General features: G+C 45.1%; 2 protein-coding genes across 7 annotated transcripts in view; one reads left to right on the forward strand and one right to left on the reverse strand.

The window, feature by feature from the left end:
- The window catches only part of NPRL3 (NPR3 like, GATOR1 complex subunit), a 43913-nt gene extending 38285 nt beyond the window's left edge, over positions 1 to 5628 (reverse strand). For 3 of the 6 annotated variants that reach the window (XM_061473350.1, XM_061473353.1, XM_061473352.1), the window contains exons 1-2: positions 5500 to 5628; positions 4304 to 4373 (exon numbers count right to left, since the gene is read on the reverse strand). Coding sequence is in view for 3 of the 6 variants with exons in the window: in XM_061473347.1 (XP_061329331.1) it covers positions 4304 to 4373; positions 5418 to 5535 (188 nt within the window). In the remaining 3 variants the exon portion in view is untranslated. Of the gene's footprint in view, positions 1 to 4303; positions 4374 to 5417 lie in introns of all 6 variants that reach the window. The other 3 variants (XM_061473347.1, XM_061473349.1, XM_061473348.1) reach the window with 3 other exon arrangements.
- A 4553-nt stretch (positions 5629 to 10181) lies between these two features.
- On the forward strand, positions 10182 to 12373 carry LOC133279548 (hemoglobin subunit pi). Its single transcript, XM_061473364.1, has 3 exons — positions 10182 to 10351; positions 11338 to 11542; positions 12090 to 12373. Exons 1-3 carry the CDS (start codon positions 10254 to 10256, stop codon positions 12216 to 12218), a joined length of 432 nt encoding a protein of 143 aa, XP_061329348.1. The 5' UTR covers positions 10182 to 10253; the 3' UTR covers positions 12219 to 12373.
- The last annotated feature ends 1863 nt before the right edge of the window (positions 12374 to 14236 follow it).

Genomic DNA, 14236 nt, shown 5'->3' on the forward strand with positions numbered 1-14236 from the left:
GAGAGTGATATTACAGGAAGGGTGTTTAAAGGCATGGATGGACAAATGGAAAAGCACAGGCTTACAGAAAGGAAGCCTTTCAGAACACATACAAGGAAGAACACTGGAGTCCAGTGAAAGAGGGACAGAGGATACAGAAATGTTATCACAGGAGAGCTACTGTTTGTTAGAAAGGGACATTCAATTCCTTGTTTGTCAGTAACTTGGGGTTTGTTATAACAGAAGCGTTTGGCCAATTAATGACATCAGTGCTGACGCACTTGCTAAACCTCTTTTGGTTAGTCTGTTAGGCTACTAAAAAATGCCAAGTCTGGTCTAACATATGTTGCTATACGTGCATCCTCATTAGAATTTTTGCTTGCTGACTATACCATTTTCAGAAAAACTACAAAACCCATTTCAAACCAATTCAACCAAGCATTACCTTATGGCTTCTAAAGGGTATTTGCCTCATGTATTTTTGGGAGGAGGAAAGAGACATGGGCAGTCCTCTCCATGAACTGTGAGGGCTATGTATTACTGGTAAAGCGCTCAAAAACTGAAAGATGTTTCTGAAGACAGCTAATGATTAAAGGCTGAGAAGAAGCCAACAGAGACAACTGACAGGAAATTTGTTTTGACAGTGACAGATTCTTCTGAATACCTTTTTGTTGCACAGCCACCATCAACACACCTCAACCACTTCTGCTGCTTGACTTCCTTTTAAAGGAAGAAAAATCTGTATTCTGATGACTCAAACTCACAGCTCCATTAAGTAGAAATTAATACAAGCAAAAACACACTGGTAACCTAGAGGTAGGACTGTCATGAATAGGCTGCAGCTGTCTATAAAAACCAAAAAGCTTAACAATGACCAGGAAATTTGGGTCTAAAGACTAGAAGAAATCCAATTATGCGTATCATTATGCTATACCAAAATGGAGTTAAGGCACCCAAACTAATCTAATTTTGTTCTTTCTGAGGCCATAAAGGAATACATACACCTCAACAGCTCCAGGAAAGGGCAGCTCAAAAATAATCAATCTGGGTTCCAATAGCATACGGAAAAAGCCACAGTGAACCTTATTTTTAGGCTACAATCAGTGCTAAATTGCTAGTAAATTAAAGACAGCCATCCAGTATAAAAAAGGATGAATCCATCCCTCGTAAAAACTATTGCAGCAATAAGGTAAATCTGAATCAACCTTTTCAACGGAACATGAGAACACAGCAAAAACCCAACCCCTCAACATTATCAAACTTGCCATACACCATCAACCCCACCTAGAAGTCTGCCCGCTCCAAAGCCTCAATTTGTGCCACCAAAACCATCCATAGATGCTACTGTGATGCAGTGATTAAAAGGAATCTTTTTGCCACCTCTTCCTTAAAGAAGCCTTCCGGAAATAATATGAAACCATTTGATAAATTACTTTCATCAAGAGCAACTCCAATCAGAAAAATCACCACCACCAGAAAACAGACTGGACTTCATGCTGGTGAAATCTTTCAGTTCATACTGAACCGAGTGCTTCAGGAAGAGAACCACTGCACCACTGCACTGTGGAAGAACAAACTTACAGAGACACAACTGCCACCAGGGGAATGGCTCTCCAGTCACTATTCCTGGTCTCAATAGGAAACCACAGAACACATTCTGACCAGGAGCCCAGGAGTGAAAATTCAGAACACTGGTGAGGGAAAAAAAAAAACATGGGCTCAATGACAATACTGGTTTCACAGCACATGAAAAGTGAACTCCTTCTGTTCCTAGTTTACAAATCACATGCATTGCACCATCTCCAAGACATCTGCACTTTTCTGCCTCCACTCTCCCTTTAAAATCTCTTCTGCTGCAAGGTACCAACTTCTGTTACTCCTAAACCAGTCTGATACAAATCAAAAGTCTGAGCAATCTGTTGTACACACTTCCGAAAATCCCTTTTTGCGTTGTGCTGGAAGAAGAGCCTGTGTACCTAAACCAGAAGTTTTAGGCTACAATCAGAATTAGGTACACTTAAGGTACAAACAGAAGTTTTAGGTACACAGGCCCTTCTTCCAGCACAAAAGTCCAGGGAAGGATATTAACTCTGCCAACAAACCTCCTCTTGTCTAATATAAATTAACAGCACCAGCATATAAACAGCATCAGTGGTTTCTTCCACAAGCTGCTGTCACTGAAGAGAAGGATACATTTAACTGCTACATCAGTTGTATGGGATGCAGTGTACTTACAACACTGATTACACTGATACTGGGAAAAAGCTTTTCAATAAAGAAACACAGTTCGAAGTTTTGAATGCAGATGCCCAGCCATGTAAGCAGCACAAGCAGCGTGCTGGACCTCAGTATCTGGCCTCTAACAGAACCAGCATTTTCAGAGCAACATAAATGCTCCTTTTCTTCTACTCCCCCTTCATCTGCATGGCAGCTATAGACGGATCCACGGGAGATAATTTAAGGTGCTTCCTACTGGTGTTGGCAAACAGCTCAATTTCATCTAAGAAGATGTGAGGCTTATAAACACCGACCTTAGTAAGCATGAATTTGTATGTATTGCTATATACAAAACTGTGCAAGTGACAACTTCTGTTTTCCGAACACCATCACTGCAGAGGGGATTTCTGTCTTAATATGTTTCATTCAGCACTTCAGAACTGTAATACTTGTGTTTAGTGAGCTCAGTTGAGAGATCCCTTTTACACACTAAAAGCTTAACAAATACCTGACCAGGAGATTAAACACTAACTTTCAAGTCCAGAGTTCTGGACACCACTACAATGAAATAATCTAAACCTTTTCTTAATGTGGGTTATATGCCAGCACATTCAACCTACTTAAAACCAGTTTCAGAAAAACACTAGCAGTTTTCTCATCTAACCATAATTTGAAATCATAAAAGCTTTTCTTAAATCACTACAGCAGCCACATATTGCATCACACTAATTCAGCACCACAGGCAACATTCCGCCATCATAACTCCATATTAAGAGCTTCTTCCAACCTGCGGAAATGGCAGAGGCAACAAGAATCAGTATTAGACAGAAGCTGGTCCTGTTCCAACACTATCTTAATCTACACGTAGGGAAATACTAGAGCCAGGGTTCTGAACAGCAACCAACAAAATCCCTGAGATAACCAGCACTGCACTGAGTCCTCCTAATGTGCACACTAGCTGCTGTCCATAGCACATAGCACAATGCCATTCACCAATTCTCAAACTTAAAAACCAGCGCTTGCTCCCACTGGAGTTGTGCGCTGTACCAAACTGCACTCACCAGAGACACAACAGAAGGCAGTATCTGAAGGTTTCAAAGATGCCAGAAGAGGCAAGAGATAGAGGTTACTACCTCAAGCAAAATGCTTTTTCGTAATATCTCAGTCCTGGAAAAACATATGAATTGATGAAGTTTACTGTCACGGGTGGTTTTAATTTCAGGTAAGCCATTCTCAGTCATAGAGTTAAAAACACGCCTACATGTTGTGAGGTTGGAATCTAAATTTCTTGAGGAGGACACAAGTGATGAATACTCCTTTTTCACTATTCTATGAGAGAATAGAGGAACTGGTCCATTTTATTAATATTGGGGATGTAAACTTATATCACACACACACAAAAAAAAATCTGCAACTGAATTATGGGCCAACAGTCAAAAAAAAACCTTTTTATTTCCCAGATTTGTGTCATATCCAATAGTGACAAATTTAGAACCATGCAGCAGAGCTCAAATTTTCTACAAAAACTAATTACAGAGTCCATTTGTATGTACATGCATGCTGGACACTGCCTATTTTCCATGCGTTTGTTACCCACTGATTTCCTGTAACGGAAAAACCCTTTAAGTCTCACTTTTCTTTTAAGCTACTATTTCACTCCACAGACACAAAGGCAGCTATATCTGGGGAAACAAAATTAGTTATTCATTAGTGCACAGCAACTGCATATGACAACTACATGAGCTAGGGAGGAATTTGAGGCAACTGAATAATACATCCAGTAAAGAGGTATGCAGGTAAAGAAAAGTGGAATTTTGCCAAAGGATTAATACTCCTGGTTTTGAAAAAGTAACACTGCCTTTCTAGTGGGCATGAAATACCTGATCTATACCTTTCCCAGAAAACAACAGATTCAGTAGCGCTTCCTCATGAGACATTCCTCCTTACTAAGCACTCATTTACTCATAACTTTGCATTAAAGCATTTTCTGGCAGGCCGTCGTCTATACAGTCTGAGAAAATTTGCCTACTGAATCAAGAAGCAACAGAGCCAGGGGCCATCTCTCTTCTGTTTCAAAATCTTGAGCAAGGAGAAATGCTTCCCCTACCTGGAGTCCCCATCGGGATCTTCTGTGGTGTCACCAGAGCCATTCACAGCGTATCGACTCCTCGGTTTATCTGAAGCAAAGAACAGACAACCTTTTCTGGGAACAATTTCCTTAAAGTGTGTGTCAAGAAAATACTCATCTGTGCCCTTTAAAAACTATCAAAAGGCAGATCTAAAAAAAGTAGTATTAAAACCAGAAAGCCTCTTCATTTTTAGGTTGAAGTACCTGATCTTGTTTTTTCTGTTCTCATTCAGAAACACAGTAAAAAAAATAGGGGAAAGAGTAGAAAATGTAACATTCACAGAAACAACTTTTCTCTCAAGTGCCAGGTAACCCTTTGCAGTTTTAGACAGAGTGGAAAACAGAATTTTGCCTGATGCACTTCCTTCTTTATTGCTCAGGTTTCACGGCCCTAATGCTCCAGAAGCCCCTCCTGCAGTGCCAGGTATCAAAACCCTTTACCAACAAAAAGCAGAAGTGGGGTGGGAGGGAAGCAGCCAGCTAAAAGAGAAAGACATCATGTCCAATTTTACCTATAAAAACAAGTAATGGTTTAAGGACAATTCTCTCCTGGTAGAAATGGACTCACAACCTAGAGGGGTGCCAAACCTCTCATGATATATGTGTTAGCAAGCGACTCGAGTCAAAGAGCCTCATCACTTCCACACCTTTAGGCCACACACCAAGAGCCTCACTTCTGCCCCTGCCTCCACCTTCCCTTACAGCTCCTGCTCATCCAGGAAAACCACCACCAAGCACTGGTTCCATAACACCCAGCACTAATGTGGTTCAGTTAAAGTGTGGTGTGAGGTGTGTGCTTGTGGGGGTGCCAGGGCACCTGGGGGGTATGAGGCATGGGGGTGTGAGGCAGGGTGCTTGTGAGGGGAGTGCGAGGGGTGTGTGGAGAGTACTTAGGGTGTGTGTGGGGTGAGAGGCGTGTGTGGAGGCTGCGAGGGGTGTGTGAAAGGTGTGTGTGGGACTGCGTGCGGGCTGTGAGGTTTACCAGCCCCGTAGTGCTGCGGGGGGTTGCTGGCCCCCACGGGCTGCAGCGGGCCCCCGGCGGAGGCTCCCGCACTCCCCGGGTCGAGCTGTCCCCCCGGAATAGCGCACTTACTGGCCTGTGCGGCGGGGTGCTCGGCGCCGCGCTGGAAGGGGAAGCGGAAGAGCAGCTTGTTGCCGCGGCTGCCCGAGCTCACCAGGATAACGCTGATGGGGCTGGTGCTCTCACCCATGCCGGCGCACCGCGGTACTGTACGGCCCGGCCCGGCACGCAGGAAGGCCGCCCGGTGCCGCTGGCTTCCGCTTCCGCTGCCACCAGCGCCCGGACAAGGCGAGCGGCTGCCGGCGGGCGGAGCGGGGACGGAGAAATGGAGCTTCCCGGCTGCGGGCTGAGCTCTGGCGTCTCACAACCTCGATCAATCCAGCGCCCCGCAGCCCCGTTCCCAGTACAGCCCAGTGCGCCCAGATCAGCCCAGCACCTCACACACCCTCTGCCCAGCGCTGCCGTTTTTCAACCCAATGTCCCCCATTCAGACTCGTACTTCCATGGACACCGCTCCCTGTTCCACGCATTTCCAGTTTATTCCAGTGCTTCACGTGGCTATGGGCAGATCAGCCCAGTGCCCCCAGCATGTCCCAGCGCCCCCAGTTCAGCATGATGGACCTGCAGCCACAGCGCTAGCCCCGGAGCTGTCACGCAGGCGCTGCTGGGGGCTGCTCATTGCCATTGGCCTCCATGGGTCATTTGTGGCCTTTCAGCCATCTCAGACTTCTGACATCTCCAGAGTTTTACTGAAGTCGTTGGCAAACAGCAGCGTGAGCTTGTCCCTCCCTAGCAACTCAGTCATTACTGGGTGCCCACAGGAGGCAGGATGCCAGTCTGAATCTTGGACCCCCACGCTCATGGAAAGGCTCACTTCATCTTGTTTCTCACGTTCATTGCTGATCTCAGGGCACTTTACAGCACTAATACCTTGTGGTCCCTAATAATTTACTCCTGGCTCTAGATTAGTAAAGGTAACGTTACTTCCCCTGGCAGCTGTCTTGGTACCTTTGTCTTACTTTGTCTTTAATCGAGATCAGAAATCATCGCAAATTACAGAGAAGATGTCCTGGGTTTTGCTCACAAATTCTTCTGTACTTGCTTGCATTATTTAGACATTTGAACACTCTGAGATATCCCCACTCTGGATTTTGCTCTGCGGTTCCCCCCAGGGACGCTGCACAGAGGTGGTGGCTGAAGAGGCAGATGAGCACACGCAGCACAGGTGTAATCTGCAGGGCCATTCTCTGCAAGGCCAGCGATAACCATTGAAGCAAGAGAAGATGTCACAGAGGGGAGAGAATGGTGTAAGGGAGATTAAAGAGCAGTCGTATTATCACAGTGGAGCATTCCTCATGCACCAATACTCAGCAGCTACATTAAAAGTCCCCAGAGTGTCTGTTTTGAAGCATAATTTTACTTTCTTAATCAATTACAGACATAATTGTCTTTCCAGCTGTTGGAAGCCATAGTTAAGTTAAAACAAAGTTGCAAGTTCTCTGAACACTGTCAGGAAATTAAAGAACAAAGCAAGGATTTAGATTCCACTTTTAAGATTTCCAAAACTTAATGTGCCCCAAATTTATCAGAATTAGAGCAAATCTATGTGCCAGCTTATCCACAGGATTTCCCCATATGAGGGAGACAGTGCCCAGGGAGAATACAGACCCGTGTGGAAAGTTATCCCTGACCTCACGGTGGTGCCATTCAATTGCTTGCTGGATTTACAGTCAGGGCTGATGGAAATTATAATCCTAATTTCATAAGGAGCAAACAGTCCTGTTGCTCATTTCTGCCATTTAAAATGAGAAACTCTAGCAGCCTGCTTTTGGGACATGATTAAAACAGACCTATGTTAATACTAGAAGTCACCTTTGGTGACATTTCACAGCTTCATGACAAAGATTTATCATCTACCCAAGGGTGGACATTGTGCTATGGGTCTGTGAATCATAACTCTGAGCAGCAGCAAGAAAGGAAGGCAGATCTGGTGAGATTTCCCAGAGGACAGAGCTTCAGTGTCGATCCTGTGACAGAGGAACACCAGCACCTATGTTGTCCAGCTCCTTGCATTGCTGAGGCCAGGTCTGCCATGTCTTACTATCCTGAGGGCAGCTGGAGCACTGGGATGGAGGAGCTTGGCTGAGGTCCATGCAAGGATAGAGATGGTCACTCTCCATGTCACATTGTGGGACATGGCTGAGGGTCACGCTTCTTCCACCAGGCACATTCCTAAGGAGTTCCTGCAATTGTTCCCAGTGCAGCCCTGATCCTGGGCAAGCAATGATCTCCTTCTAGCAAACCACTGTCATCCTTTGTCTTCTCTGTCTTTTGTGACAGTGCAAGAGTATCTCCCAGAATTCATAAAGATTTCAGTGACAGTGAACCCTCCACTCCAGTCATTGTGCCTGCATAAACCGTAATCCTGCAGCCACGGAAGATCAATATTCAGGTTAAACAGTGGGCAGCGAAGTAGGAAGGAGTCCTGATAGTCTGCCTTATCCCTGGGTATATATGGGCCACAGTCACTTCACTCGTGTGTTGACTGAGTAACCTCTGATTAAAAGCATTCTCACTGAGGAGAACTTGGAACACAGCCATGCAGCAGGCAGTGTAAGAGGCAGCACTTTGGGGAAGAGATAGAAACATTGAATAAATGTATAATTAACAACATCTTTATTTTCAAAGTAATTTTTCTATGGGAAAACTGCAAGTTTTTGAAATGTGTGTAGCAAGGAATGGTGAATACAGCCTTGCTCAGTACCTCCATCCATTTAGGCTGCATACAATGAATGTTGCATTGTCCTGTGCTCTGACTGAAGGATTGCTGCCCATGCCATCAGAGGCACTTTCTATTGGAAACTGCACTGCATCTGCATAGCCAGACAGTTAGCTCTGATTTTTCAGTGCACATGTATGGCATTTATCAAAGGGAGGATACACAAAGAGCACTCTGATAATTTTCTTTATGGTAAAGTGATTGTGCTCACTGGGTCTGGGGTGAGTCCCTTCTTGTATCCCCTCTTAAAGTGAGGCACAGAGAGAAGCAAATTACCCAGCCACCCAGCCAATGGACAGAGGGCTGAGTGAGGAGGGTGCTGTGGCACTGAACACCATCTTAAATTAAACTGCAGATAAGGTGGTTGGCCTCCGCAGAGGTGATGATAATACAAGATCACCAAACCCAGCCAGACTTTCAGACTAAAAAGTATCGAGTGCTTTGCACCTGCCCTTTGGGAAAGCCCAAGGTTTCTCCTGCTTCATGTGACAGATGACATGCAGAGAGCCTTCAGTTGAGAGCCCAGTGGAAAGCACAAGGGGTGGCTCAGAGCCCTTCTCCAGGTGCCACTTACCCTGGGACACTGGGGTTACCAGAGGATACAGCAGCCACTAACTGACCACATCCATACTGGTTCTCTAGCACCACTGGTTCTTTCCCACCTGACCCCAGGATGCAGAACAGCCCCAGGAGCATGGGGTCTATTTGTAGACCAATGTATCATTAGATCCCTGGAACCCTCTTAGGATTCCTCTTATCGGGACAACTGTGTCTGGGGAATACCCTCTGTAGCAGTCAGTAGCATTGCTGTGAAACACAGACACATCTTGTTGAGGAATCTGGCTTACACATAGCAACCTTCTCTGCACAAGCATGCAAGGCTATTTAGGCAGAGAACACTATCTGACCTCTCTGACTGTATCAGCCAGCTTTCCCTGCATGGCTGCCAGCACTCAGTGGTGATGTGTACAGCTGCTGTAGTTTATCAGGGTGGCAGAGAGATTTACCTCTGCTTCATGTGCTGGCAGGATATTCATTTCAAGAGGTTCAGCAGCGACCATCTCCAGTAGAGTATTTCTTTGACACTTTGCCCACTTATCTGTGATTACAGACCTGTGCTAGTCTTTCCTTTGCTTGTTTGGTCCTTCACCCATCAAGAGCACCTGTGCTAGTCTTTCCTTTGCTTGTTTGGTCCTTCACCCATCAAGAGCGCCTGTGCTCTGAAGCTACTTGTCACCTGTCATGGGCCCAGGCTTTCCAGTGCATGTCCACCATGTAGCACAATGCATGCCAGTGCTGGCTGTGGTGCTATTTTACAGTTCCAGAGATAATTAACAGGGATCACACAGCTAGAAATCAGAGGTGTGTGGTATAAGGCATAAGCTCTCTCCCTGTAACCATAGGGATCGTAACTAGTGATGCTGTTATAAGCACTATTAATTGCAGAGTGAGTCCCTAATTCTTCGCAAGAGGCTAGCAAACTCGAGTCCTGGCAATGCTGAAGCAAATGGCAAAATCTCCACTTATTCCCACAAAATCTGGCTTCACTCCCCCTCTAAACAATACTGCATATCTCCCAGTCTGTCCTTACCACTATTTAGGAATCATTTCATAGGAAATAATGTGCCACATGGCACCCACATATACTGGAAGTGTATGATGTGGCACAGAAAACCTCAGGGTCTTGTGTTCACACCTGTGAAAAAAGTGAGAAAATACAGATATTTCCCCAAGCTCCTTAGCATGCTTGTATTCCATATACTCTTTAGCTTAAAGATGTGTCCTAATGCTTCATCAATGAAATTTTCCAGCATTATCTCTCTGTTCATGTATCAATATGTGTCCAGACAATTTCTACAGACCACATGGACATTACGTTAAGAAGCAAGAAGCTGATAACGCCAGCAAGCAAGGAGGCCAGTGCACTGACCCTTGCAGAAACAGACATGGTTTTGCGAGGAGATAAGAGTCTCCCACCTCCATGGGTGGACCTCTGGAGTGACCAATGAGTGTGGACAGGCGCCAACGTCTACTCTCCCCTTCCTCTTTATAACCAGGGCTGCCAGGGTGATGAGTCCAAACCCACTCTGAGCGTCCATCGCAAGGAGACCGAGCCCGCATCTTCCTGCATGATGACGCTGACTCAAGCTGACAAGGCCGCCGTGGTCACCATCTGGGCAAAGGTGGCCACCCAAGCTGATGCCATTGGGGCAGAATCACTGGAGAGGTAAGTCCCCCCAAACTCCTCCGAAGAGGGTGCCTCCTCTGGCTTTGCTATTAGAATGCACCTCGTGTAAAACTTGCACGAGTGAGAGCACACCGGGACTGGTGAGAGCTGGTGGATGATATCTGTGTTGTTTGGTATGTAATTATATGGAATTGTATCTGTGCTACAAAATGCTTCAAAATCTCACAGCAAACCATATTTTTCTAAGCAATTTTATAGGTTTATTTCTCATTACAGCAATTCAGAATAATTCATAGCCAGGAGCCCTGGCAAGGAATTCAAAGCCATTCATATTCAGTCCTGAAACAGGGTTATCACTGTTCGGAAATGCACTTGAAGTGGTTTATTGTACAAGTGATGTGCTTTCTCTTGCAGTTTCTGGGCATTTAGAGAATAACCATCCACTAAATTCACTGGGTACTCATGTTTCATTGTTCCAGCGATAAGTAACAACCTGTTAGGAAACAAGGCTACTGGACCCCTAGCATGAAGTATAGTGCAGTAATCCAAAATTCATACAAATTAAGGAAGCTGGCACTAAAGGAATAACAGCCTGGAAGTTATTCAGAAATTGTTATTCAAAGTGTTATTTACAGCTCAACATAAAGCACTGTGATACTCCTTCCAGTATTCTGAGTACCATTCGTATCAATTCTGGTTCATTCAGCTTGTATTAGTTTGAAGGTCCTGCAGACTGGCTTACAATGTAATATAAAAAATGTAGTAATAATTTGTGGGCCATTATTTATTTAAAGCAAACAAAAATACATTAAGTTCTAATTTTTTTTTGCATGTCATTTTTCTCTAGTACATACAGATTAGCCCACTGTCTAATCTGTATGTACTGCAGAAGAAGGTTCAGAGAATAAAGACCTTCCTGACTGAACTTCTGTAGCTGGCAGGTTTACATTGCACTTGCTCTGAGGTTTTGCCGTGTCATGCATGCCATTTCCACTGCTCAATCTCATTCTCATGTTCTCCTCCAGGCTTTTCTTCAGTTACCCCCAGACAAAAACCTACTTCCCTCACTTTGATCTCAGCCAAGGCTCAGCTCAGCTTCGTGGTCATGGCTCCAAGGTCATGAGTGCTATTGGGGAGGCTGTGAAGAACATTGAGGACATTAGAGGTGCTTTGGCCAAGCTCAGTGAGCTACATGCTTACATCCTCAGGGTGGACCCAGTGAACTTCAAGGTGAGTGAGCACACAGACTTTCAGGGATGAAAACTGCTATCACAGAATAAAAGACCGTATATAATTTTGGCTAATGGCAGCTCGATCCCTGTCTGCACTGTGCAGCCTTGTCAACTCATGTTGCTGCTTGTTCTCCAGCTACTTTTTAACCTGAGATTGGATCTTTTAATGAAAGATCTGGTCTAGCTCCTATGCTTTGTGTTAGACAGATTCAAGTTTCTGTTGCCTTTGTTGTAGTTTATGAATCTCCTTCACACATCAGGTTTTATCACCTGTCTTGAACAAAGTCTTCTAAACATTTCCACTTTGTTGCATTTCCCTTTGGTGTGGAAGAAAGGGACATTTGGAAGATAGAGTGGAATCAGGCAGTGCCTTTTGCCCTACACCAAAGGCAACTCTGCTTTTTTATATATAACATCAGGCAGTGCTATCTGGCTGGGACACATACTTGTCATCCCAGAGCATACTGTGACCAAGACCCATTGCAGATCCTTAGACTAACATCTGTTACTGATTATGATGGATTTCATTCTGTTTTCCCTTACAGCTCCTTTCTCACTGTATCCTGTGCTCTGTGGCTGCTCGCTATCCCAGTGACTTCACACCAGAAGTTCATGCTGCATGGGACAAGTTCCTGTCCAGTGTTTCCTCTGTTCTGACTGAGAAGTACAGATAGACGATCTACACAGAGGATGAGGGATGCACATCCGTGGTGCACCCCAGCTGCCAGACCCTGGGTTTTTCATCCCTGCCTATGCAGTCCTCTCAAATCCCCTGTGCAGAGGCTCAGTCATCTGCAAAACCCAATAAATAATACAAATGTGAGCTAAAGTCTCTGTGTTTTCATCTCCATGTGTTCTACCTGCACTTGACTGTTCTGGCAGGGGTGCTCTGAAATTTCTACACAATATGAAAGAAAAAATACTAAACATTGTAAATTCATTTAATAATTAATGTACTAATGAGTTCATATACTAATTCATGTACTAAGCTGTGTAAATTCAGTGGAAATAGCATAACATAACATCATAACATATTCAGTGGGAGTAACATAACATTGAGCAGAAGCTCCTAACAAGCTACAGTCCTGTGATTATTACTGATCACCAAGGCCTATCCCCCAAAGACTGTTTCCAGGGTGATCAGGAAACAGTCTTTTACCCTGCTGGGCTATTGAATGGATCCAGGCTTTTTTGTTTGACATATCCAAAACCCATCACAGCCTGGTGTGAAAAAAAACTGCATTGCCATATATTGTGATGTGCCCAGAGAGATGGTGAGCATTGTCTTCTCATGCTCCTCTCCATGGGGTATGGGCAATGTATCCGATGTGCTTCATGAACACCTTGGGCTATCACACCTGCTAGACAGGTTTGGTAAAGGGACCATTCCCTCAGGTTGGCATCTCTTGTTTTTATATGTGGAACTTTACAAGCATTTGAAATTTGGGAATACCAGTGGCCACTGCAGATCAGTGTTGATGGCATTTCTGGGACCACAGCCTTCCAGGGTTTCTCTGAAAAGAAGTGACAGGGAAAAGAATGAAACTGATGGTCTCTCTGGCGGGCACAGGAATCCTCCATACATACCTGTTGTGGGTTAACCTCATTGGGCAGCTAAGAACTACATAGTTGCTCATTCACTTCTCCCCCTCAATGGGATGAGGGGAAGAGGAAAGGAGGAATAAAATCAAGAAAAGCTGGGGGTCACAATCAATCAAACAAACAAGGGAACATAAATAATGGTTTCATAAATGAAAGATAACTGGCAGAAGAAGGAAGAAAACAAAATAAAACAGGCAATGCAAAGGCAACCACCCACCATCTCCTGAGGGCAGCCCAGCGAGTTCCTGAGCCAAAAAGATGGGTAAACCCCAAAAAGCTCCCTGCCCCCCCCTCTTTTCCCTTTTATTGCTGAGCATGGCATTGCGTTGTATGAAATACCTCTTTGAGTAGTTTGTGTTATCTGCCCAGTTTTGTCCCCTCCCAGCATACTGCACACCCAAAAATCTATTCCTTGGCAGGGGCAGAGTGAAGAGCAGAGATGGCCTTGATGCTGTGCAAATGCTGCTCCCTAAAAGCTGGAAAAACAGTGTGTTATCAGGGCTGGTTTGGTCACAGATCTCAAGCACAGCACCGTATGAGCTGCTGTGAAGAAAGGTATTTATCAGGGTACATTTACTGTCCGTGTCTCTCTCAGAGGACTCCTAACATAAAAAGGTGTGTGCAAAGTCTTAAGCACACTCTGATCAACAGCCTGGGCTAGCACTGCAAGCTGTGGTCCTCATTTCATTTACAAACTGTAGGGACTGTGTTTGAGCAAGGGGGAGAGAGATGGTGTGGAAGCTCTGAAACCACCAAATTGCTCCAAATGTGTCACCAAGCGTACCACGGCAGTTTTAAAACGTTCCACATTTGTGGGTCTCGGGTAACCTGAGCATTTAAATCCGCAGCTTAGGTGCTCATCAGCATCTGGGGTGTCCCTAACCCCAAAGCTGTGCCAATGACTTCATACAGAGGCTGAGTGAAAGACGTGACCATCACCATCCACCTGTGGGATGTCCCAGAGTTTACGGCGAGAGGCAGGGGCACACACCAGGGTGGGAAGAAGGGAAGAAGCCCAGGCCTGACAAGTATCACAGAACAGACTTTGGGAAGAGCATGCACCAAAAAAGAGGCTCTTCCCCTCCCAGGT

The sequence above is a fragment of the Pezoporus flaviventris genome, unplaced genomic scaffold (genome assembly GCF_033815535.1).
Source record: "Pezoporus flaviventris isolate CSIRO_AGI_PZ_B2104156 unplaced genomic scaffold, CSIRO_AGI_Pfla_v1 ptg000078l, whole genome shotgun sequence".
NCBI classification, from domain to species: Eukaryota; Metazoa; Chordata; class Aves; order Psittaciformes; family Psittacidae; genus Pezoporus; species Pezoporus flaviventris.